This window comes from Centroberyx gerrardi, chromosome 17 (genome assembly GCF_048128805.1).
Source record: "Centroberyx gerrardi isolate f3 chromosome 17, fCenGer3.hap1.cur.20231027, whole genome shotgun sequence".
In the NCBI taxonomy this organism is placed as follows: Eukaryota; Metazoa; Chordata; class Actinopteri; order Beryciformes; family Berycidae; genus Centroberyx; species Centroberyx gerrardi.
The window spans coordinates 23,342,967-23,369,070 of record NC_136013.1 but is presented as its reverse complement, the minus strand read 5'-3'; the positions used below and the strand labels follow the sequence as shown (position 1 = coordinate 23,369,070).

The 26,104-nt window shown below is 39.6% G+C and overlaps 1 protein-coding gene across 29 annotated transcripts in view; it reads right to left on the bottom strand.

Moving 5' to 3' along the window:
• The window catches only part of nrxn3a (neurexin 3a), a 353,072-nt gene that overhangs the window by 243,962 nt on the left and 83,006 nt on the right, over positions 1-26,104 (bottom strand). For 10 of the 29 annotated variants that reach the window (XM_078289651.1, XM_078289659.1, XM_078289657.1 and 7 more), the window contains 2 exons: positions 24,469-24,770; positions 20,136-20,297 (listed from right to left, as the gene is read on the bottom strand). In XM_078289651.1, coding sequence (XP_078145777.1) covers positions 20,136-20,297; positions 24,469-24,770 — 464 coding nt within the window. Of the gene's footprint in view, positions 1-20,135; positions 20,298-23,249; positions 23,295-24,468; positions 24,771-25,896; positions 25,932-26,104 lie in introns of all 29 variants that reach the window. The other 19 variants (XM_071914343.2, XM_078289650.1, XM_078289656.1 and 16 more) reach the window with 4 other exon arrangements.

Here is a 26,104-nt window from a genome sequence, read left to right as displayed (position 1 = left end):
TTGCATTGCAAAGATCATATGTAACAATGACTTTTTTTTAAGCAACTCAGTAACCCTGAGTGCAGTTTAAATTAGCTACTTTTTACTTTTATTTAGTAAAGTAACGGTACTTGTACTTAAGTGGAATATTTTGGTCCTTTTTCCAATTTGAAAGAGAGACTGTCATTTACAAACAATATTTTCAGGTAAATCCGCTCTGGAAAAAAAATCACCTATTATCTCTATGAGGTTGGATGGTTCAGTCAAGGATAAGATTCATTCATTGACAGTGAAGGGGTGGCTGACTTTGTGGATACAGTGGCAGTACCTAGGGTGATTTTATTGGTATATGGGTGTGTTTCCAGGTAAATAAATGCATTACAGTGAAATAAGCTCAATGGGAGGTAGACACTCAAACAAGACATGAGACCACACAGTCATTCTCCCATTCATTTTGTCTTTTAATAAGACCACCAATTTATATGGAAGTGTCGTGTATTCATTTTAAAAAATGTTTTGCCAGGTTTTCTTGTAATAATAACATTTTTTCTCGTAAATATGAGACCTTTTCTCATTATTGTGATATCTTTTCTACATAGTTGACAAACAAAAAAAATTATTGGCATGTTATACGGGATTACAAATGGATTTAGGTTTCCTTTAAATTTTCCCTAAGTGCAAATAGGGACTTCTGAATTGGAAACCAACATAAGCCTTGTGATCCTTTTTCTCATTAAAACGAGAAAACATCTCCTAATAATGAGAAAGCTGCCTTTTTTTGTTCCAAGATGAATGCAATACGCTTCTGTGTGTGAACTTTGGTTCGAGCTCACAAATATTTACAAACCTGTCTATGATGACTGAAATATCTGATTGCTTTAATGGGGATTTTTCACGTTAAAATAGCCTTTTTAGCATTTCGCTTATCAGTAAAAAAAAAAAAAATTCTCAGGGAAACCAAGCCACTAAAACAAAACACTTCACCGCCCTCTCAGAGATATCCCACAACTCATTAGGGGCCCAGGATATTTTTTAGCACCCTGTCTGGTAAAGCGCACTGTCTGGCAAAGTTCATGTGAATCAGTGCCTAGTCTGTATTGATATGCCTGTATTGAATACCAATAGGCCAGGCTGGAGCTACACAATAGTAGACTGAGGCAGAGGTAATTGACTCTCAGTGAGCTGACATATGCATCTAGGTCTGCTCTGCCTGATAGCCAGGCTAATGGCTTGACAAAAAGAGTACGCACACACACACACACACACACACACAGCTCTTTCGTCTGGCTACCTTTAGCTAATTTTGGAGGCCTTGGCACTAGATCTGTCTGCCATTGTCTGTTGACACACACATACACACACACACACACACGCACACATTTCTCTGTCTTAACTGCTCCCTCCACCATTCTCCCACCCATAAACCATTTCATAAAGATTCATAAAGACGTGGTTCAACTTCAACGTCATTACACGCCGCCAGAGAGCGATGCGGCCAAATGGTGGGTGCGCAATGCATTATGGGATAGGGCTGGGCTGACCAAAATGGAAGAAAATGCAGAAAAGCCTCCATCTTTATTTTCAACCCCAAAGACAAACCCTAAATCTTTCCGTACTGCTTTCAGGCCCAAATCCAGTTTACATTCCGTTACCATAAAACTGGTTGACTGTGGACAAGCGCAGTTTCCCGTATGAGCGAGTGTCCTCCCCGACGGTGCAAAACAAAAGAGTAAAAAAACACTAAGTGGCCAATCTTTTATCACAGCAGCCCTAAATGCTGTCAATAACAATGGGAGGATGGAGTCGCGGAGGGGGATGTGTGTGCAAATTGAAATCTGCTCGAGTGGAAAATTGAAGGCTTTTTTTTTTTTCTCCAATTCTCTGGGCAGAGAAACACCCTCTCTCTGGTTATATTTGGGGCAACACAAATACATATGAACGCACACACACACACACACACACACACACACACACACAAACAAACACACACTCTCACTCTTCTATTTTGCTCTCTTTTATAATAATGTATCCCCCTCTTTTCCTCGCCTAGGGTTTTGTCTGAGTGTATACCCGGCGCTGTGTGGGTAGATTGAGGGGCCTGGCTGAGATTATCGATAATCCGCCAGCAGATTTGACAGTAAATCAACTCATCCCTTAAGGTGCCCGGGGACTGGATGGAAGATTGTCTTTTTCCTCTTCTCCCCCTCTCTCACTTTCGTTCTCTCTTTTCCTCTCCTTCTCGTTTTGCCACATCCATCCTTTTCCCTCCCTCCCTCCATCCCATCCTCTCACCACGCTGCAACAGCTCGCAGGGCAGAAGCTCCCGTTCCTTTTCCTGCTCTGACTGATCATAAATACCTCGGGCCCCTGGAGCGGCTTCGCCTCACTCTCCTCCAGAACAAATGCCCGACAGAGGTGGCAGTCTCTTCAGACGCACAAACAACAGAGCGGAAAGCAAGTTCAGGTTTCAATTTCATATGGTCCCAGTGGGCGACTGGCTGCGCAGCAAGTATTAAAGCAATATTCCACTTAGTTTTAACATGGGGGTTATTTGGCACTTGAAAACCAGAATATAAACTAATCACCAAGATCAGATGCAGCTGAACGAGTTTGTAGCATTCGGATTTTTACTTCCCATTCATTTGAATGAGGCCATTTGAATGAAGCCACAAAAATAGTATATAACAGTATAGTATATATAATAAATATATATTTAGCATGAGCAGCGATAGCCACCATGGATGAACAGACACTTACAGAAACTCAAACTCCATCAACAGAAATTCCAAAAGTATTACAGCAATGAACGCACCAAAAATGGAGACAAAGTCAAAAACACCACAGTAGGAGCATCTCATGGATTTCCACTTAAAAAAAAACATTATATAACAACAAGACTGACAGACATGACAAATAACTGTCACCAAAGCAAGCTATTTTTACTGCAAGGGTTGTCATGTAATTTGTACTGATAACATACAATATTTCAATAGCAGATGGTAGCATACTAAACTACCTGTTTCTCTTCATCCAATCATTGGATGAAATTTCAATCAATATATTCAATCAATTAAGTTTTTTCTGTAGTGAACTAGTCTAAACCTAACCCTCATTATCCCTTCAAGAAGGATGCAACTTGATACTAAAAACAGGGCCCAGGGATTCACTAACAAAACATCTATTTCCACAGTGGAAATAGGCAATCTCAAAGGGGTTTCATATTTTCCATAGTAATAACTGCACTCAGAGTCATCCTTCTCCAAACACATTCTGTCTAGCTATTGCTAAAATACAGTATAAGCGGAATCATTTTAATAACATAAGATTTATGTAGCCTACAGTGAGCCAGTCATTATTGCAAAATGAAGCAAGACTCTGATGCAAAGCGGAGGCTCACTGTACATTACCCTGTTTATTACATGGCTATTTACTGAAGACATTAATCATTTGACACAAAATATTGATTTACAATGATCTTATTACAAGCTAAAGTGTAGTGCTGCAACATCTGTAGCTAGGATCCATAGCTACACTGTAGCAGAACTGTAACCATAGAAACGTCTGCAGTTAGCATCCATAGGCTACATTTTGGCAGAACTAACCTAACTCTAACCAGGAATCAAAAGAAACACTGAATAGCCATACTTGACTTGAAAATGGTCAAATTTATAGATACTGAATATCGACACAAAATATCAACTATCCACAGCTTCAGTCCAAAAATATCGGTATCAGTATTGGCCTTCAAAGGCCCATATCAGTCGAGCCCTATTATACACATCCTTTCCCTTTTCTGCACATTGGGATAATAATTCTTCATCTTCTTCATATTCTGAAATTTGCTCCATAATATTTTGAATAGCCTAGCCTAACTAAATAATATAATAGCTATGGTAAGAAATGTATTTTATGAGTCAAAAAAGCTAACTAGCTAGTAGCATAGCTAGCAGTGACAAGTAGTGTAACAAATTATTATTTCAATTTTGGTGATAATATTAAAAAAAATAAGTACTGTTTGTTATCATGCCATCTAAATATCAGATGAAGTTGAATCTTCCAAAAAACATGATATCCCTTCCTCATCCCCTGATTTGTTTTCATCATATTTAACCGTCATTCTCTCATACTGCAATGCTTAAATGGTGGAAAAGTTGACTTTCTCTGGGAGGAAGTATTCCCACTACTTTGATGAGAATTGGTGAAAAACTTGGCTTTCTCTGGGTGGAAGTAATCCTACTACTTTGATTTTATCCAGTAAAAGGACAACAGAACATTGGACATCATGTTGTATTTCCTGATTATTCAGAGAGAGAGAGAGGAAACTGATTTTAGAAGGGAGAGAGGATGAAATCACAGATTCTGGCAGTAGAACAGACAAGTAATGTAACTAGCAGTGTAAGAAATTACTGTACCAAGTCGGTAATAAGCAAAGTAATAAATGAGCAACAAGTAATGAGTCATGTATAAGTTTTATTGAGTAATAAGCCCAACATGGCAGTCCCTAGAGGACATACACAAACATTTTATTTTCTCTTTTGTTGTCTGGATTTTCATGACAAAATAAAAGTTGTTTTCTCATCATAATGACTTAATTTTTCTCGTTATCACAACAAATTAAAGTTGTTTTCTCGTTATAATGACTTACCTTTTATTATCACAACAAAAAGTTGTTTTCTTGTCATAATGAGATTATATTGTAGGTCTATACAAGTGTTAGTGTGAGTTCATTCTAGACTGTTGTAGGAATGAGTCTAGAATGCATCCAATTTTATTTTGACCATGGTTTATCACAGGCAGAAACTGCATTATGTCTGTAAATAATAGACAATCATAAGGCAGCACCGTGGCATGCTAACATGTGGCAACCGTGTGCGCTAGTTCTAGCTGTCAGGTTAATGCATGTGATAAAATAAGTCATAATGACGAGAAAACTTTTGCTATGTCATGATAATACGAATAAAAAGCGATTATGACGAGAAAACAACTTTTATGTCACGATAATAAGAATAAAAAGTGATTATGACAAAAGAATAACTTTTGTTTTGTCAAGATGATGAGATAATTAAGTCGTTAAGACAAGAAAAGAACTTTTCTTATGTCATGATAATAAGAATAAAAAGTGATTATGACAAGAACGACTTTTGTCAAGATAAAGCGATAATTAAGTTGGTATGACAGGAAAACAAGTTAGCTTGTCGTGATAACGGGATAAAGTTGTTAGCTCAACGTAACAAAAGAGAAAAAAATAATAATTATGTCCTCTATAGGCTGCCGTACAACAGTACAAGTGTCACACATACAAAGACACATACACGCACCGTATACTGTACTCTTCCCTCTAAACAGACTTGTACACACTCATATACGTCGTTTTGCACACATATGCTGTACTGTACTTAACACATACACACACACACATCCTGCAGAGACACTAAAACCAGGCATTAAAGACGAGATGAAATGAAAAATGCCTTTTTAACCCTTTTAGATCACATCCCCGGTCATACTGTGCACCTATTTAACAATATATGCCAAAACAAATACCAAAAATCAATTTCATTGTATTCTTATATCAAAATTCAATCATGTTTTCTTCCTGTAAAACAAAATATGCCGTGTGCTTACGTAAGCATGCCCGTAACTAATTTCAACCAATAATATCATGACATCCACCCATCAATCAATCTTCAACTTTTAGCGCACAGAGCTAAGAGGCTAAGATTCATTAGTTAGCTAGCTAGCAACAGCACACCCACTTTTCAACGTTCAAATCAAATTCCTCCCAACGTTATGTCCCGCCTGTCTTTCCTGTTTCACTCGGAAATACGTCACGATACGGAAGTTAGATACTCTCGAAATGCCGTTTCATCTCGACTTTAATAGAGTTTGTGTAAGAGCCAGGCTTAATGCCTCTCTCTGTCACCAAGCTGTTGGCATAAGCACTCAGACATGACATCCTTAATTTCCTCACCATGGCTGACAGTCTTCAACAGCCCAGCCAGTGTTATCGCTGTTCCTGGTACAGTATGGACAGAAAACCGGCTGCCTGCCCACAAAAAGGCAGGGATTTTTTTATTTTTTTATTTTACTTAATCGGCAGCAAAATGCTTCTTCTATCCTAAAGTCAAGAGCAGACTATTATAATATGACCCAAACTGTTTCTGAACAGAGTGAAAAAAAAACTTTGGGTAAAATGCTGTTTTTACTGCAAGGGATGCCACACAATTTGTTCTGATTACCGGTACATATTTTAACAGCAGATGAGAACATATTATGGTGAGACTGTACAAGTGAATAGGAAAGAAAATGTCCTTTCATCCCTTCTGAATGACATTTTATATGTTGAAAATGGACACAAATGCTGACACTTTCTGTATTACGAATAGTTGGTAATTTACAGGGGATTTGTAAAAATGTGTTTTGATATGTATTATTTACAAAATATTAAGTGTATGGTGAAAAATCTAAAATTTTCACAGATGTCCTACATACTATTTTGTAAATAGCTTTTCATTTTCACTATTTTGCCATGTTAAGTACTCTATAAAATATAAATGACAATGTATATCTGAAAAGCCTTTCTAAATGACCAGCTATTTGTGTTAAAAAGCAGCAGGTCAAACTTGGTGGCCATATTTATGTTATCTAAGTTGAAAAAAAAGTATTTTGCATACAGGGAATATGTTACTTTGACAACATCGCCGTTTTTTGTTTTTTGTTTGCGAATATTGTGTTTAATGTACTTAACACAGCTGGTATAAAAATTATAAATTAACTGTTTATAGTTGTATTTGCTGATTCTTTCATATGTTTTATGAAACTGCAGTAGTTATAGAAGCAAAACATTAACATCAAAACATTTAAAAGTTCACCAATCCAACCGTAGGAAAATCAGCAAATTATTTCCCTCTAATCTAAATATTAGTATAAATGTCAGAGTCGACTATCGTCATATGCTAGATACCTGACTGGATGTTCTAGGAATGGGTGGTGAGGAGAAATTTAAATTGTATATAAAAAAAAACAACAACTATGTATTCTGTGACACTTCAGTGGAAATGTCATATGGGCTATTAACTCAAACCGTGTATTCCTTGCACCCCTTTCATATTTTTATCCATTAATTTGGACATTGCATCTCACAGATAAGTGTAGCATTACTGAATCCACCGTAGCATCGATCTCAGAGTCAGGCTTATTCATCTCTTCAAGCAGACCTTGGATTTTTATCTCCTGCCTTCCACACCTTTACCTCTATCGATCCCTCCATTCCCTCCCCCGTCCTCCCCTCATATTCCTTCCTTTCTTCTTTTCTAATAAAGTCATACATTTCTGCCAGCGGCTAGGATATCATCCCAAACTCCGAAGCCTTAGCCATTCATCAATGGGGGGATTATATATACTATATAATAGTATGTGTGTTGAGGTCAAACAGAGATCAAAGTGGTCATAGTAAATAAATAGACTTACTACATTAGACTGTGTTCCTTAATCGTCAAATCCAACCCACTTCTAATCTTCTAAACCAGAATTTAAAGCAATTCATGTACATTCCGATGATCTTGAACCCTTCAGTCAATATTGTAGTTACAGAAGACCAAGGCAATGACAAAACCTGGAGCTGCTCCATCAGTTGATATGGAGATTGCCTTTATGAACACATTGAATGTTTATTTGTGCATTTACATTATTTACTTAAGTGCACTTCACACATGGCTGTAGATCCATTCAGTAACGTTCTCAGTAAAAGTGAATAGTGTGATCAGGTGGATTTGTTTCCACATGTAGGTTACTGTGACACAGTAAGCTGTCTTGTCTTTAGCCCTAGTCTCTACTCCAAAACACTCTGAGTTGTAGCTTGAGAAGAGTCAGCTCAGTTAACCCAACTTGACTCAGTTTACCCACCGTTTCCATTTAACATGACATAAATTTATAGAATACACCATAGTAGGTAGTATCAAACTAAGCTGTATGATTTAAGTTATATGTATCGGCTTGTCTTTAAAAATTTTTAAAAAATTTAAAAAAGAATTTGATGCTTTTCTGCTTTTTTTTCAGATTTTTGTTGCTATAGAGGTTGCTTGCCTTATGATGATCACTCAGTAGAGGTTACAGTTCACCCACCTTTTTTTAAAGGAATAGTTCACCCCAAAATGAAAATGAAAAAAGTTAACTCCCCGTAACTAACCATTCACTTCACTTCAGTAGTTTGGGAGAAGGCTGAGATGGAACTATGGGGGCTAACTCGGTGTTCAGTGGTAGATGATGACTGAATTTTCATTTTGGGGTCCTTTAACACTACTGTACATAACTGATTGTGCAATGAGCAACACCTCTGATGAAGACTACTGTCAAAACTGTGGGTGTGTACGTTAGGGTTTGACCGCTATTCATTTTTGAAGGCTGATACCAATATTTTTGGATTGAAGAAAATTTTATGATGATATCCAATATCTTTCAATTTTCAATCTTTCAAAGTATTCAGTGTTTCCCCCAGAATTGTATTCTTATCAGGGTGGAAAAGCCTCTGAAACAGCATTTAGACCGTCATGGGACACTAAAACTCTCCACTGAAGGCCATACTAGTGAAATTCCTTTAGCAGTTCTTTAAAGAAGAGTAAGGCAGGTTTCATTGCAGGTTTTAGAAGGAACCTCCATCATATCTGAGGTGGACGACACTGACTGGCTGATATCCAATTTTTAATAAAAGGCCAATATTGGTCTGATACATTGACAAACTGATCGGTCTAACCCTAGTGTAGGTTAATATAGCTAAAACTTTAGAATAAAATGAACATCAAATGAACTCATTTGAACATTATTCTGGCAATACTGTGTGCTTCCCATTCTATTACAGCTGCTGGTTTGGGAATGCACCATGACCATACACTTTTGACAGGTTTTTCTTGACTATAAGGACTCCTAATAGTGGGTTATGCAATGCAAATGTGTTCAATACGAAAACAATTTGATTTCAAATCAGAGGTGTGACCAAGTCAACTTTGCTCGAATCCCAAGTCAGTCTCAGGTCTTGAGGCACAAGTCTCAAGTCAAGTTCCAAGTCTGAATGTAGATTACCAAGTCAAGTCCAAGTCAAGTCCATGTCAAGTCAGAACAAATCAAGAGTCCGGTATCAGTGTAATATCTTAAAAAAAAACGAATCTAGGACTTTTCATTGCAATATGGTTTTAATAGGATAAAAACTTGGGAAGAGCATCATGAGTTTGATTTCTAGAATCAGTTTCAACTTCAAAAAATTCAATCATTCCATACAAATTCAGAAAACAGAATTTAAATTCAGTCGTCTGGTGGAACAAATCTCATCACTTTCAATCTAAGTCATTTACACAAACACAAGATCTCAAGTCAAGACTTTAGAAACCTTTTCAAGTCATCAAAGTACAAATCAAAGTCAAGTCCTGAGTCACCAGAACCCAAGTCAAGTCAAGTCCCCACCTTTCAAATGCATGATTCTATTTTCCAGCCGTTAAATACGGCATGCAGGTTTAACCCGACACACACACACACATCAAAGACCTAACAGTCCAAATGTTGTCCGGAGCGAGATAAAGCCGCCGCCGTCAGAGACTTCAAGAGTGACCTTGAAAACAACAGTGAACGCAAATCTCATCACCGCTGACCCCCGATGCATTTTTCATTACCTAAATCGAGTTTGTACCCCTGTAATTTTCTCAAACATCACACGACGCTGCGAGACGGCGACTCGTGCTGACATAAATAGAAACGGATACTTTGCAATTTGGCCCATCGAGCAACATTGTCATCTCGGAGTGGGACGGACGTCAGGGCGAAAATGTCAGGCTGTTAATTCCTGCGGAGCCGCTGATGAGGCGTCAGGTCGGCTGACATTTCCCTCTCATCTTTCTTCTCTCTCTCCGTCTTCCCCCTCTCCCTCCATCTTGAGATAGGCGATGATACAGGTTGAGGTCTTTCCATTGAGTCGCTGAGACGTTGATGGGGCGCCTCTTAAGACTTAAAGGATAACGCTGGTGTTTTTTAATGCATTTCTTACCGTCAACAAATCCTATGAAAATAACAAAGTCAACAATGCATTTGCTCTACTTCTCACATTCCCTTTTCAGCCTTCAACCCAGAAGTCATTGGCTCCAATTGTAAGCTAAAAACCTTGAAATACAGCTCACAAAGACATAGTTTCAATTTTAAAAATCACTAACTGTTACCACGAAAAGTCAGACTGTTGTAGTTATTACCAAATCAAATTCAAATGGGAGCAAATTCTTCATTACGGCGGGGACTATTTTCGGTGCTACAGAACTACTTTCCTGAGATCGCAAAGTGTTTATTAAGTTGTTTGAGGAAAAAGTTGGCTGGCCCGGTGCATCGTGATGATGAAATATGCTGCCCAGAGCAAAGGCATGGCTCTTTGACGGGTTTTTAATCGTTTTTAAATACAATGGAGTTCTATGGCTACTGAGACATGGCTTCATTGGGCACCGGCTACATGGACGAGACTTGCTGGCAAAACAAATTCATTGCGGATTTTGTTATTTTCATAGGATTTGTTGACAGAAATGTATTAAAAAACACCAGCCTTATCCTTTAAATCTCTTGAAAACTACAAAAAAAACCACAATATAATAAATATTAAAGGGGTAATCCACAACTTTTTCAAATGAACAAATCGTTTTGCTGCTCTCTATCGCCAATTGATACCACACAATAGTGATTCAACCTATAAACAGTTCATTTTCTGCTCTAAACCCCTATGACAGGGTCTCTCTTTCCCGGAAAAAGGAAGTGATGCGTTTTACGTAAGCAACAACAGAGTTTTGTCTGGAATAACTATAAGGAGATAGAATAAATATAAGAAGCCACATTCTACATTGAGTGTCTTTATTCTTACAGTATTGTGGGCCAGTGCCTATACTGAGTGCCAACACACCAAAGCAATGACCGCTTACCACCAAAGGTGTTGCCAAGGTGTTGAAACTTGCAAGCATGTTGCACTTCTGGCCACACCCCAATTAGTGATGTCACACCAAGTGTTACACATCAGCTGACAAAGGCAAAATACCTGATTTGACATCACTGATAGGAATAAGTGCAACATGCTTGAAAGTTTCAACCCATAGAGAGGAGCGCACCAATGACCCAACTATGTGATTTAGTGTTGATTTGCTCTTCATACCATTTGTCAGTTTCGTTCCAAATGGAAGTGCCTTTTCTTTGTCATCTATGTAGTTTTGTCACAGCACATTACATATTTTACTGATATTGATCCAGTTCCATTTCTATAGGACTGCAGGATTTTTCCTATCCAATCACACATTGTCATAAAGTCACAACTTAAGGATATATTGAGAGATTTCACTTTCTTACGACTTATTTAACGCTCTGCCCCTCTTTTCCACTATCTCTCTCTCTCTCTCTCTCTCTCTCACACACACACACACACACACACACACACACACACAGGCGCACGCGGACACACACCATTGCTCTGTTATCCTTTCACATCATAAGCAGTCTTCAAAACAGGCCTGTCTGTTTGACTGATTGCAGTTCAGAGGTGCACAGGAGGGGAAAAAAAGGCTTTTAAGGAATCTGTTAAGCCATATCTGAAACCCAGCAGACACACACACACACACACACACACACATACAGGTAAGCACACAAAGCATTTGACAGCGTTACAGTACACATTTACACCCATCACGGCTTGTTGATGAAAGAGTGCATATATCATATATAAAATGGGGGTTTTCGGGGTGGGGGGGGGGTGGTACGGCATGTATCCGTGTGTGTGTGTGTGTGTTGGGGGGTGGTGGTGGTGGGGGCAACTGACAAGATGACAAGTCACTTTCAGGTGCCTGCCGCCTCCAAACAATAATAAGAAAAGGGCCTTTCAACATGGGAAGGGCACTTTATCAGTGAGCTGCAGACGCAGGCTGCAGGTTAACATGAGAATGAAGCATTAGCAGAGACTGATAGGGGGGTTGAGGGATCCCCAACACACACTCCACATGAATACACACACATGTACACACACACACACACACACATACATATGTATACACAAAGACAGGGGTGGACAGATGTATGCAAGTTTTTGTGTGAAATGTAAAGATCGAACTGCTTCACGTAGCTATGTGAATGTATTTATGTGTGTGTGTGTGTGTGTGTGTGTGTGTGCGCGTGCGAGCAAGTGAAAGTGAGATTGAAAATGTTTGACGACGGCAGGATGATAGAAATCCATCAGCGCATTATCTCCTCAGCCAGACCTCTGCTATGACACACACACACACACACACACACACACTCATCTGTGTCTGTGAATGAGCAATGTAACACAATATGACCCAGGAGGCGTCCCACACCCCTCAGAGCAAATACACTTGAACTACTAGGGCTAGCTCTACTGCGTGTGTGTGTGTGTGTGTGTGTGTGTGTGTGTCCTGAGAGGTATAATATCTACCTCTTCACGCACACACACACACACACACACACACACACACAATTGCCTAAGTGCGGTATACGATACTTCCATCCATGGCAGCATTTTCACTGTGGCTTAAAAAGTGATTTATTATGTATTTATGAATTCTTAACATACATATTTTTAACAGCATTTTTATTCTTATAATAAATAACAAACAAATAGTAAATACTATCACTCAACATAGTGTAAGTTAAAGTGTTAGAATGGAGCCTACTATCAGTTTGTAACAGCTTGTCTGCACTTACGTGTTTTTGTATGTGGACACGTGTATGTGTAATTCTGTGAGTTTAGGTGTCCCAGTCGTGTGTGTGTGTGTGTGTGTGTGTGTGTGTGTGTGCGTGCATAAGAGAGAGAGAGAGAGAGAGAGAGAGAGAGAGAGAGTGAGAGTGTGTGTGAGTGTTTGTGTGCATGTGTGTGTGTAGGCACTGGGTGACACAAACATTAATCATCCGTAGCTGTCTGCCTCGCCCATAAATCTCTGCCTACTGCCACTGCCCACAGCTCTCCAGTTTGTGTGTGTGTGTGCGTGTGCATGTGTGTGCGTGCGTGCGTGTGTGTGTGTGTGTGTGTGTGTGTGTGTGTGTGTGTAGGTGTGTGTGTGTGTGTGTGTGTGGCTCTCCAGGAATGACTGGCTGCCAGGTCATAGAGGAGAGTAGACCAGACTCTCAAACACTGCTCAAGGATGGCATCGACTGCCACCAAAGCCACAGCCTGGTTGCGAGGAGTGTGTTGGGTGAATGTGTGTGTGTGTGTGTGTGTGTGTGTGTGTGTGTGTGTGTGTGTACACACTGGAGGCTTGCTATTCAGAGTCTGGCTATTCAAGTGGTGGCTAAAACAACAGAATCAGAGAGGGTTGAAAGACCATGTACATATATACAGTACATACACACAAGCATAGCCGTATAATACACATATATAATACAACAGGATTTGACTGGTTTAGGTGGAGGCTGATAATCAATATTTCATGCCGATATTCAATATACATGTTCATGCCAAAAACTGCCATTGGACAGTAAAACTCAGGATTCAGGATAATAATAATATTAATACTAATAATAATAATAATAATAATAAATATGTTCATGCTTGTGTGGAATCTGTCTCATTAGAATTAATTTAGGTTAAGCTCTTCCCATAGACAACCAGTGTAGTTGGTAACTAGTAGGTGACATTGACTTGCTGGTATCATATTTTTGATTATAGGCCAATATCAGGCTGATATATCAGTGTAACCCTAGTTTATAACACAATTTCCATAACTGATCAATTCGAAATATGTAAACAATCAAACTGCATCGTATCATCATATCAGAGGTGGACGACACTGTCTGGACCACATCTGATTTTTAATAAAACGACAATATCGGCTCCATATATCGGTCTAACCCTAACGACCATAACACTTGGCCATACACTTTCAGCATACTGTAGGCTACACTCTATTTCTGTCACATGGTCTTGCCAAGAGACGTTCAGTGGAGCATTGTGAAAGATTGGAGCCACTGCAGTGTGTGATCTAGCCCACAGGGTGGCATCATTTCCTCAGGTGAACAGGCAGCAGTGGATCCACAGCAGTCTATCTACTGAGCGATGTGCAGGGATCTTCAGACTGAAGCTGATAAGTGCTATCTGGGCTCGACTTTGATTTGATTTGTTTGTGTGAATACTAGTTTCTATTTGGTCAGATAGAATATGTGTCGGAGTGAAGGGGTGTGTGTGTGTGTGTGTGTGTGTGTGTATGTGCGTGCACGTGAGCGTGTGTGATGAGTCAAGCAGCACAGCCAGAGGGCCAGAGATGACCTAGCTAATCATCTCAATCTCATCTTCACTGCTTTTCTCCCTGTGTATGCCTGCATGTATTAGTGTGTGTGCGGGTATGTGTGTGTGTGTTTGTGTGTGTATGTGTGTGTGTGTGTGTGTGTGTGTGTGTGTGTGTGTGTGTGTGTGTGAGACAATACAACTGAGACCAAAGGGGCAGACCAGACGTGATTATGGTCTTCATCAGCATAGACATTTAATAAGGTTTAAAACATTGACCCCCCAATGATTGCAAAAAAAAAAAAAATCTAATATCAGAAAACATCTCATCAGCTCATGTAATCTAGAACTGTGTCTTAACAAAATAAATTAACAAAATCTCTCAATGGGGTAAGATAGTTTCCCTTGTTTCCAATGAAAATCAACCTTTTTCATTTTCAAGACTTAGGCAAAATAATCTTGAGACTACAGTGTGTCTGAAAAGAATGGGATCATAATCATCAAGTATATTTTTCTTGTTGCACTTATTTTCCCTGCAGACACGAGTTGTCACCAGTTGTTGATCTGCCTCAATTTCAAGACATTGTCACTTGTGTCAAGAAAACCAGACGGTGAACAAGTGAAATTAGTGCATCCTGTTGGCACGTTCTCTCACTCTTTTCAAGAAAAGTAAGTAAATATCATTATATCTGGTATTTCCTTGTGAGTTTTAATAACATCACTCCTTTGTACAGATCGGTGGATCGAGGAAAAAGAGCCAGTTGAAAGTTGAGATCAATTTTGAAAATCAAAATGGGCGATGGCAGACTGTGTACAGCTAAAAATCACTGTGCAGCGGATGAATACATGGTTGCTAACCTGAAAACCTGAAATACTTCCAAAAATAAGACATGGCTACATCTGCTGTATTGAGTAAAATGTAAAGTTCATGAATAAACCCCTAACACATTTTTATGGCTAAAAATCCTACTATCACTCAACATATTATATGCTAAAGTGTTAGCACAGAGCCTACTATCACTCAACATAGTGTATGCTAAAGTGTTAGCATGCCTACTATCACTCAATATATTATATCCTAAAGTGTTAGCACAGAGCCTACTATCACTCAACATAGTGTATGCTAAAGTGTTAGCATGGAGCCTGTATGTTAAAGTGTTAGCATGGAGCCTTCTATCACTCAACATAGTGTATGCTAAAGTGTTAGCATGCCTACTATCACTATTATTATATGCTAAAGTGTTAACATGGAGCCTACTATCACTCAACGTAGTCTATGCTAAAGGTAGCAAAGTTAGCAGTGGAGGAGCCAATGATCTACTTAAGCATTCTGTTCTCATATGTTCTATCACTCAACAGCTAAGTTGACCAACAGGACAATCTACTGAAAACTTGATGTATTGCTTTAAGGCTTCACTTTTTTGCAGCTGAAACTAAGAGCAGCACTCAATGATGTTTCGCTCTGTCCTCGATTTTTCTATCTCTGAACTCGTCCTTTCTGTTTTTTTTGTTCGATACAGTATACAGGCACAGCCAAAAGACTCCTTTCGACCGGTCGATGGGGGCGTAATGACAACGGCAATTACGACAATTATGTATTATTGTAGGCCATTATGTATTTTGTAGGCTCCGAGATGTAGGCTTTCTTTGTAATTGCTAGCTTATGTAAGGCATAATAATCACGGGCCAGCCAACCGCAGTGGCTACCAGGGGCGACCGGTCCCTGGTGCCATGGTAACAAAACATTTATCCATAATGCCACTCGGTGGATGGCAGGGACCGGAGCATCACCGGCAGGCAAATTAGCCCTAATGGCAGAGAGTGGAGGAGGGGAGGATGCTGGACAACAGACAGAGGGAGTTGGTGGGTGCTGGATGATGTGTGGGTGGGTGGGCCTGTGATTATGGTGTGTGTGACTGTACATGGGAGAAAGTATGGTGTGTGTGTGGGGGGGGGTTTCTGCATGTATGTGTGAGGTTGAGGTTATGTGTGTGTCTTTGCAGATGGAAGGCAGCGTATCAGACAGAAAGTGTGTTTTTTGTGTGTGTGTGTGTTGTGTATCATTTGATGACATGGTAAGCAAGTGAAAGCATGTGTGTATGTGTGTGCAGATGGAGAGGAGAATGAAAGGCAGGCAGATTTATTCTAATCAATAAACCAAGAACAGTGAATTTGCTGCAGGACTGGAAGCAGCAAAAAAAAAAAAAACATAATTTCAACACATGAACAACCGTGCATTCCCAATCCTGAATCTATGTAGCCGTATAATAACCAGGTATATTCCTTTAGTTCCTGAAGAATTGATTTTCAGGAGACACTGATTGTAAGATTTTACCAAATACTTTCACATCTAGGTCTGGTCTTTGCTGTCCAGCCAGGATTTTTTTTTAAATCACTTTCTTATCGGCAAGCTTTCAAATTATTTTTGCATTTGCCTGTTTTCTTCTTTTTCATTTATGTCCTGCATTTGTAGAATTACCTTTTGTTTATCGTTGTTTGTTGTCTATGAAGTAATTTGTAACTGTTGAAAAAGTGCTATACAAGTGTAGTTTATAATAATTAGTGAAAGCATTTTATGTAGACTTTTTGAATGTTCATCTCCCATCCTAACCTAAAAATAAAGGTTTGCTACCAGGCACCAGGTGTTTAGAACAGCAAAAACTTTCATGAACTGACCGTGTGTTATATCAATCAGTGATAGACAGCAGAAAAATGGACGTGTATTTCTATGAAAATCATTACTGTAATCAAAATGTGAAATGCTTAGGCACTTTTGTGCCACTGGATTTGCAGATGACAGCAATTTAAGCCTTTGAGTTCATGAATCAATAAATATTGGACGCAATGACTGCAAAATGCTCTGTTCTGTTCACACTGTTTTTTGTACTTCGTTATGCTCAGTTATGCCTGCACCAGCTTGTGTTATGTTAGGCAAGTGTGTGTCAATACCTTTCTGTGTGTTTGTGTGTGTATCTGCTGATATGCAAATGCATGTATGCGTCTTGTGTGTGCAGTCGGACACGACCTTTATCCGTTATATCTGTAATGTTGTGGATCTAAATAAAGGATTCACACGTTTGCGCACACGCCCACTTGCGTATTTGGATGTGTGTGTGTGTGTGTGTGTGTGTGTGTGTGTGCATGTGTGTATATGTCACAGGGGTACGGTGAATCTCAAGTCTGCCCAGCATGGCACAGAGCAGGAAGTAGGCCAAGGGGGGATTAAATGGCTACTGCACCACTTCCTCCCTCTACCCGTGGCCCATATGATGCTGTGTACTGCGTGTGTGTGTCGCCGTTGAACAGTGACAGAGAAAGCCAGGTCCCTGCTGCCACACTGCAGCAACCGGCTCCAGTCAAGCGCTAAGAAATGACATCACCAGCTCCAGGGAACAATGTGTGTGTGTGTGTGTGTGTGTGTGTGTGTGTGTGTGTGCGTGTGCACGCACACTGTTACACCCTGGAAATTGGTTCAATCAAAACAGCTCAAAGCAAAGGAGGTCCCATAGAACAAACAGTTTATATTCTAATGCTGTACCAAATAATAATGCAATCACCAACAAACCGAATCTGAAATCCACCATTTTTCATACAGGAGAGTTAGTGACTCATTGTGTATGTGGCGGAAGGGAGTACTGAAATTACTTCCTAGCTCATTAAATGAGGTAAATGATGTCATGATTGTGCCGGGTAATGACATGATTACAAAATGCACTCGTGGTTTTTGTAGCCTGAACTCTAATCAAGGCGGTCATGGGACATTCTCTCTCTTTCTTTCTCCCTATCAGCCTCTTCTAATCAACACCCAGGTGCAGACATTCATTCACCCCAAAATCCTATTATGAGACGTCACCTGAGCCGGAGCAACCAGACCAAACAAAACCATCATCGTATCATTTATCGACAATTGGAAAACAAAATCAAATACCCCGAAGACCCAAATGTACCACTGTGGTGAATTTCATTAGAAGGCTCGACATATAGAAATACAATAGAAAAGCCTCTACTCTGTCTCAGTCTGTCAGATAGATTTATTGAATTCGGCCTTGATTGAATCAGATCCTCCAGGTATGGCAGTGCATTGCTATCCCCTTAGAATATTAGCATATGCAATGTACTGCGCACTAATACAAACTATGGGGAATTTCTCACAGGAGATATACCTTCTTCTATAGAAATGGCTCATGTCCAATGTTTTTTTCAAATTGCGGGGCACAAACCCTCAGCTAATGCTATATATAGCTATGTACTATATAATATATCATAGGAAGTACAGGGAGGGCATGTTTCAATGTTTTTCTTCAAAATATTGAATATTGAATGTTGTTACAGTCTTGCACCTTCAATATGAATGCTGCAGTGACAAATGCCACTTGAAAAAGAAAAGATCAGGCATGGCATATTACCTAAAATCAAACCTTGATAATAAACAAACTGATTACATCACGATTCATAGTGATTTAGTGGATCTGGCAGGGATGTCAACACTAGGAAGATTTTAAGATTTTAAACTGGATAGACAGCTGGATTTTTATATAAAAATCTTGCCTAGTTCAGCTTTAAAATAGAAACTTTTAGACTTCAACCATATCAAAAGCAATTCTCAGTTCTCATGCCATTTTCACAGGTAACCTGATTTGATCATAAGCACACCAAAACCCAATTTGGGCCGATTTTATAAACCTTGTGAAATAATATAGCATTCAACTTCAAGTCTTTAATTGTTCTTCCATAACTCAGTTTCTACTGCTTACATCGCTAAAGTACCAGTAATATTGGCTAAAACATGATGGAGTGCTATTGGGTCACGCTTCTGTGTATTTCATCATGTTTTTTTCAATGGAGCCTAAGTATTTTACAAAAAGTTGATGATTATCACTATTGAAAATACATTTGGAAACTGTCTGGTCAACAATCAGAGCACAGTAGGATGTTGGCCAGAATTACTGGCAGTCTTGGCTAATGGACTTTGAAATCCAAATGGAACTGGTCAGCAATCTCTTCTGATTGCTTTGCAGAAACTACGTTGCTGTCTATATCATAAGTGATTAATGTCAGCTCCCTACTAGCCTATCGCTGTAGCCAGGCAAACACACAGAAACAATATATGGATATAACAGTAAAGATAACATTTAATGCCTACCTTCTTGTGATTGCAGCCTTTCTTTGATTGTTATCCATTAGGAAAACATCCTGCTAGCTAAACTTGCCTTATTTTCTTAATATTTTCATTTTTTCTCATTTGTTATATATATTGCATATATACTTTATATTTTGAATTTTACACTGCGTATATTTTTTCTTTTGTATATTTTCATAACATACTGCATTTTTTTCTTGAATAGATTAGTATGTTCTACTGCGGTTATTTTGCACACCCTGCATATATGCTGTAATTCATATTTTCATAATTTTCATTCTTGTATTTAAACTTAATACATTCAAATTTTGTAATTGTCAGTTGCATTATGTTTAATACCCCCCCATTGGGGTCATTACAGTTGCCATCTTGTATTAGTTACCATTCTGCAAGTATTACAGAGACCTTTGTTATTGCCAAGCAAACCCACAGAAACAATATACAGGCTTAACAGTTTAGAGATCATTACCATCATTACGTCTCACGGAAATCTCCACGTAGCACACGTTAGTTTCAGGATTGGTTACAGGGTCTGAAATCGCTTATTGCAGGTTTAAAGCCGCATGGACGAAAAAAGTTTGAGAACCAACTGGTAAAACAATAACCAAAGTTTTACTAAGAATTGAGACTTTAAAAGCAAATTCACCTGCACATTTGGAAATTAAATTGGACATGATGTTATGTTTAGCAAGCCAGCACCACCCCGCACTGCTTAAATGATGGATTCACAACAAACATAAACACTGAATCGTCAGCAAAGAAAGGCACTTTTACCTCTTTGAGGCAGCCCATGAAGTTGTTGCTGACTGGAGATCCAGGCAGGTCTGCGGTGCTGGGGCTTCCACCCACGTAGAAGAAGTCATCGGAGCCCAACATGGTGTAGTCTTCCTGGGTGTAACCTGTGGTGGTCAGTATCCCGTCCACTGATATTGTCACCTGACAATGGGAAGTAAACAGTGAGGGCAGAAATAAGACGTTGACTTTCCTGGATTTTAAGGGAAGGAGGAGGCCTACAGTGCTGCAGAAGATGCTTTTTTTTTTACCTCACTCAGGTCTATCTGAATTTGAATCTCTGGACTGGCAGGTTGTGTTCACCAGTGTTATGGTGCCACAGAGGATCAGACAGAACAGATAAAGAAAATCTGCCAGCCGAACATTTTCTTTATCTTTGATGCAGGTTAGTAGATGCTATTTTTTGTGGGAATTTGAACTGTCGCTAGGTATGAAGGGTTAGTAGAATGTCAAAACAAAGATGCTTACTGTGTGATTTTCGAGTGACAATCTATTAGTCCAGACACTGACAAGCATGCATTAGTTTTCACATGTCCAACTAGCACTAATTACGCACAAGCCACGTGGGGTCTACTATATTGTATGATCTTGTTTGCTTTCTACATAAATCAAATTAAGTGAGGGAGGAAAGAAACCACAAAGCCATGGCAGCTGCCCTTTATCAGCCTAAAGGACCATGCCAGGGCCAGACAAAAACACACACAGACCAAACCAAAAAAAAAGAAACAAACAAAATAAAACAGAGGGTTGAGTTAGTAGGAGGGTTACACATCACAAAAATACTACGGCAAACATGCAGCACAAACACGAGGGGATGGACATTAGTAAAAGCAGTCCCACACTGCAGGATATCCATCTGTGAGCCAGAATATTATATATATAAATATATATAAAACATTTTCACCAGAATTGGCTTTCTCAGTAACAGCTGGGTTCCCATTGTGACCTTGATTAAAGATTCCATGACTTTTACATGACTTTCCATGGCATTTCCATGACCTAAACATGTTGTCCAGTCTGGTTTCCACTGCAGCTGGGCTGAAAACCATCTAATGCAATGAATGTGTTTTAAAATTCCAGACAATTTATTAAATTCCCTGACTTCCCTGTATGGAATACACCTCTCAAACTCCATGATATTCCAGGAACTCCAGGACCAGTGGGGACACTGTACCAGGTGCTAAGATGGGGTATTAAATACTACTGTGTGCCATCTGAGGCCATGGTAAAGACAAACAAATGGGTGAGTAGCCTTAGCTGAAGCTGTAGATGCCAGCAAGCTAAATACACTAGCCTGCTGGTTAGCTTAAGTAACAGTCATACTGAAACTATATCCTTAAGCCCTACTCCTATTCCGATATCATCTGTCTGCAGCCAGCAGCACTCCTAGGCACCAACCCTCTCAGGCCACTTTGGTAGCTCACTATCATATCACCATATCACCATCTATTGTTATACAAACTATTTGACTATTCAATTTGTCAAGTAGTAAACAATTGGGTGACACAAAATATGAATATTGAATAATAATGTTGCTCCTTAGATACTTTTAAAATGATGAATATTAAAGGGGAAATACGTTTTTTCCTGCCCCATAGTACAAAATGACCATAATGTTGGTGTTGATGACTCAGTGATTACTTGGCAAGGTCAAGAAATCCATTATCAACAAATGTCAAGAAAACCATTGCTCTCTCAGCAAAAGATGTGTTCAAGTAGAACGTAACCAAAATACATTTACTTTGCAATAGAGGCATCACACCAAAAAGAACAAAGATTTACTGGTGGAACATCCTAAAAAATGTGTACACTCACAGCGCACCCATATTGACATAATAATAATAAAATTGACTGTTTGTAAATTTAACTCATCTCTCATTCTCCCTCCATCTACAACAACATCTAGGCATCCACACTGTACTTCATGATATTGATGTATTGAAGGATCAAGATTATTATTTAATATTTATATGTTGTATCACCCAACAGTTTACTACGTGACAAAATGAACTGGTAGTGTGTGTAACCTCCAAAACATTGGATGGCAATAGTGAGTTACCAACGTGGGTCTAAGAAGTCAGAATATCCAAAGTTTTACTGGATAGGCCTACCTTCTCTTATTGCCATTGTTGTCATTAGATGCAACCCTAGTCACTCTCCGCCATGGTAAGAGGCAAATATGAAGAATTTTAGCTTTCATTAGTTTCCAGCAATCTCAGGTACAAACAACTTGGCTCTACTTCCAGTGCTGTTACAATGCCGTGTAGATTAATGGTTGGACATTTTGCAGGTATCTTTACAGGAACCATGCTACATAATGAGATTTTTCATGTCCTCTTAAACCCTCCAGTGGTATCTTTTGGGAATTTGAATGCAGCATCCATTCATTGGAATTATCCATTTGTCCTTTTCAGTTTATCTCCGTCTGCATTGTTGCCCGATTTGCTTCATAGACTCTTATTTGTCAAGTGTGACAAATCTCACAGACTGTGATCTTGTAATTTGGTATAGATTGGTGCCAAATTTTTGCTTGGTTTCAGTGTGATTGCTAGGTATCCCGTTTGATTATATTTCTCCTGCAGTGTGGGTTGCCTTAAGGATTATATTTTCACATGTTCAGGGAAGTGTATGAAGATGGAAGTGAGAGGTGCAAGGAGTCCATGGAGTAGGCCATGCACATAGTATACAGGAAACAATTGTCAGAGCTCCCGTGTTGATTTTGCTTTTTCTTTCTCTTTTTTTTTGTTGTGGTAAGCTTCTGGCAGTTTCCACGACATTATCACCAAAAAAAATTAGACCCAAAAATCTGGAATGCAAAGGCTTCAGTAAAACCCTAGAGAAGAAAAAGTTCCGGACGACTCAGAAAGAGCAAGAGGTTAAAAAGGAAAGCAGAAAAGGAGGACAGAAGCATTGTGAGTGGATGACCCAGGTGAAAGAAAGAGGGAGAAGAGGAAGTAAGCCAACGTGAAAGCCAGGAAATACCAACCCCATTTCCTAATTTTTTGAGAATGGCATCTTGAGATAAGTCAAAGAAAGAGGAAGAGGGGGAGGGAGTACACGGCAAACCAAAAAAATAACAATAAGAATGATATCTACCAGACAATGGAGTTTGTTTACCATAGCGTGTCCAATGCCTGATTGCTTTGCGGAAAAGTGGGGCAGGGAAGAAACGAATTTAAAAGAGTGAACAGTGGGGTTGTTAATAAATTAAAGCAAATGAAATTAAAACCAATGATGGAAAGTAAGGGAGTTAGTACATTTGTTAGTAAAATGATTCATTCCATGAGTCACTAGCCTCTTGAGAAAAGTTTTTTTTTTTTCAAAGAAAAAGGATAAGTAGGAAAATAGAGGCAAAGTTGAAAGAAAGATGGTGAAAGAAAAGGAAGGAGGTACTGATGTTTTCTTCTAATAAGCCTTAAGTAAACTTGAGACAGAAAAGATACTGGATGAGGTCAGTTTTTACAAACATAGCATTAGTTAAATAACTAAAATCTCAAAAAGCCATGGAAGAACACACATGAACCCACATTTCCTACAGCCCCTTTTGGATAAAGAGACAAAGCTCTCTACGATTCGACTTCACACTTTTCATTTGGAGGATAAATTGAAAATTCCCTACCCTGCCATCTCAATTATTACATTTTACCCAGCGGATTAGAGCAATGTTAGCTAGCATTTCCACAAACATTGGTAGTAAGATCCGAGATAACCTGACTATCCACCCACAAATACAAAACCAGTAATCCAAGCACTTCCACTGAAGAGGTGGTGGTGGAAAAAGGAAGTGTGCCTATTAGCATATTTCAAAATGCAGGTCGGTGAGAAATTGTACAGCTGAACCGAGATCAGTCTTGGGTAAACAGCAGAGGTCTTGGTTGACTGGAGCCTCTCCCCAGATCATACCATAAAATGTCTCCCCACTGAGAGAGAGAGAGCAAGGTAGGAAGAGAGAAGATGAAGAGAGCAAGGAAATGGCCCTCTAAAACCATGAAATGAGTGATGACTTCTTCACAGATGGAGAAGGGGCTGAGATGGCAGACAGTGAGAAAATCAGACCTGGAAATTGGTGCTCCTCCAATCAAGAAAGTATATGTAAATACTGGGAAATTCTAACTTTTAGCTTTAATGAAAGAAATAAAAAAAAAAAAAACAGTAGGAGATGGAAAGATATATTATTCTCATACAGCTGACAACTGATCCATTTCATGACACAGTCAACTACTATACATCACAAAATCATCCTTCAAGATCAACAGCTTTGCGTCAAACCACAGCGCTCACTCTTCACTTTCCACCCTTCGCCTCGGTGCCTTACCTGGCGGAGGTTGCGGGTCACTTTGACGTCGTGCCACGAGTTGTCGTTGAACTTCCCGTTGACCGGTTCCACGATGGCCTCGAAGGCTCCGGAGCCCAGGTTGATGACGAGGGACACGGCGCCGTCCTTCAGCGCCAGGTTGACGTAGTCGGCCGACTTGCCGGTGTGGAGGATTAGGCCATTGCGCTGCCACGTCTTGAAGGAGAGCGTGATCTCGTCGCTGCTGCTCTGGATGGGGTTCTGGGAAAGGTCGTAGCAGAAGTATTCGGAGCCGCGGAAAGTGGCCACGTTCTCTTCCCTCGCTGTGGTGAAAGGAAAAAAGAGAGGAGAGGTGTTCAGTGGAGTGCATTTCAGAGTCAGTGCAGTGGAGTTAGCATGACATTGACTCAAATTCAGTCAAGAAATATCACTTGGGTGTCATTATTACCTTCACAACGTGGTTTTTAGGCATCTGGTAAAACATAAGCAAGAGTACAGCATCATATAATTTCCAGATATGCTACTGCTATTTACGTACATCAAAACAATAAAACAATAATCAAAGTTTGTGCAGGGCACCGTCTTATAATTTAGGACCTCCCCAGACACTGATTGACACAAACAACAAAAGAGCCACTCTGTCCAGAAAATAAGAAGGACCATCAGAAATATTAGACACTGTGACAGTGAGGAATGCCAGCTACGACAGAAGTAAAGGGAGACTGCTGATAACTATCATCCAACAACATCAAAGGCCTAATCTTGCCAGTGAAATTGCCATTTCCTGTCAAATGGCCAGCCTGTGATACAGTGGTTATGCTTGTGATCAGGCAAAGAGAAGCAAAGATTAGGCCATGGAGGGAGGGGCTAAAAGGAACACGAAAGAACCAGGATGAGTTGTACCGAGTCTATTTGGGGCCATGGTGACAGAGAGAGAAAGAAAATAGAGGGGAGAAAAAATACAGAACTGCAGAAAGAAGAAATAAGACGAGGAGGAGATAGGGAAGGGCGCAAGAGAGCTATGGGGGAGTACAGGAAAAAAAGAGTCCAGTCTGGAGTACTTATCTGTGAGATCATCTTCAATTAACTCGCTGTCTCTTAAGCAGAGATGCTAGACACTGTGAGCTTAGCCACACCACGGCTGAATCCATCAGCCGCTAAAACACTACCAAGCTCTGGGCGAGAGCAGCAGTCATGTGCTCTGCATACTCAATAAAGCGCCCACCGAAGAAAAAAAAAGAAAAAGGAAAAAGAAACGTAGAAGTAAAATGGCTGCCGCTTTCATCTTCTGTACACAGACACCTCAGGCATCACTTCCTCAAAGAAGACTTCATCCCACATAAAATGAACCAGTTTCACTTGCAATGAGCGAGAACAGTGTGTGCTTTAGTGTGCCTTTTCAGGAATCTTTAACAGTAAAACATGAAAATGAATGATAAATATCTCAACATTCAGCATTCAGACTCAACCTGGGATTACCTGCTCTTACCTGTCTCTTACCTGAGCTACTAACCCTAAAATAATTTCATTAGTCTGGGTTTCAATGTTGTGTTTTAGTGACCCATGATGGTCTGAATGCTGTTTCAGAGGCTTTTCCATAATATGAGTAAAACTCAAGGAGAAACACTTAATCCCTGTCATTTTGGTATGAAAATGG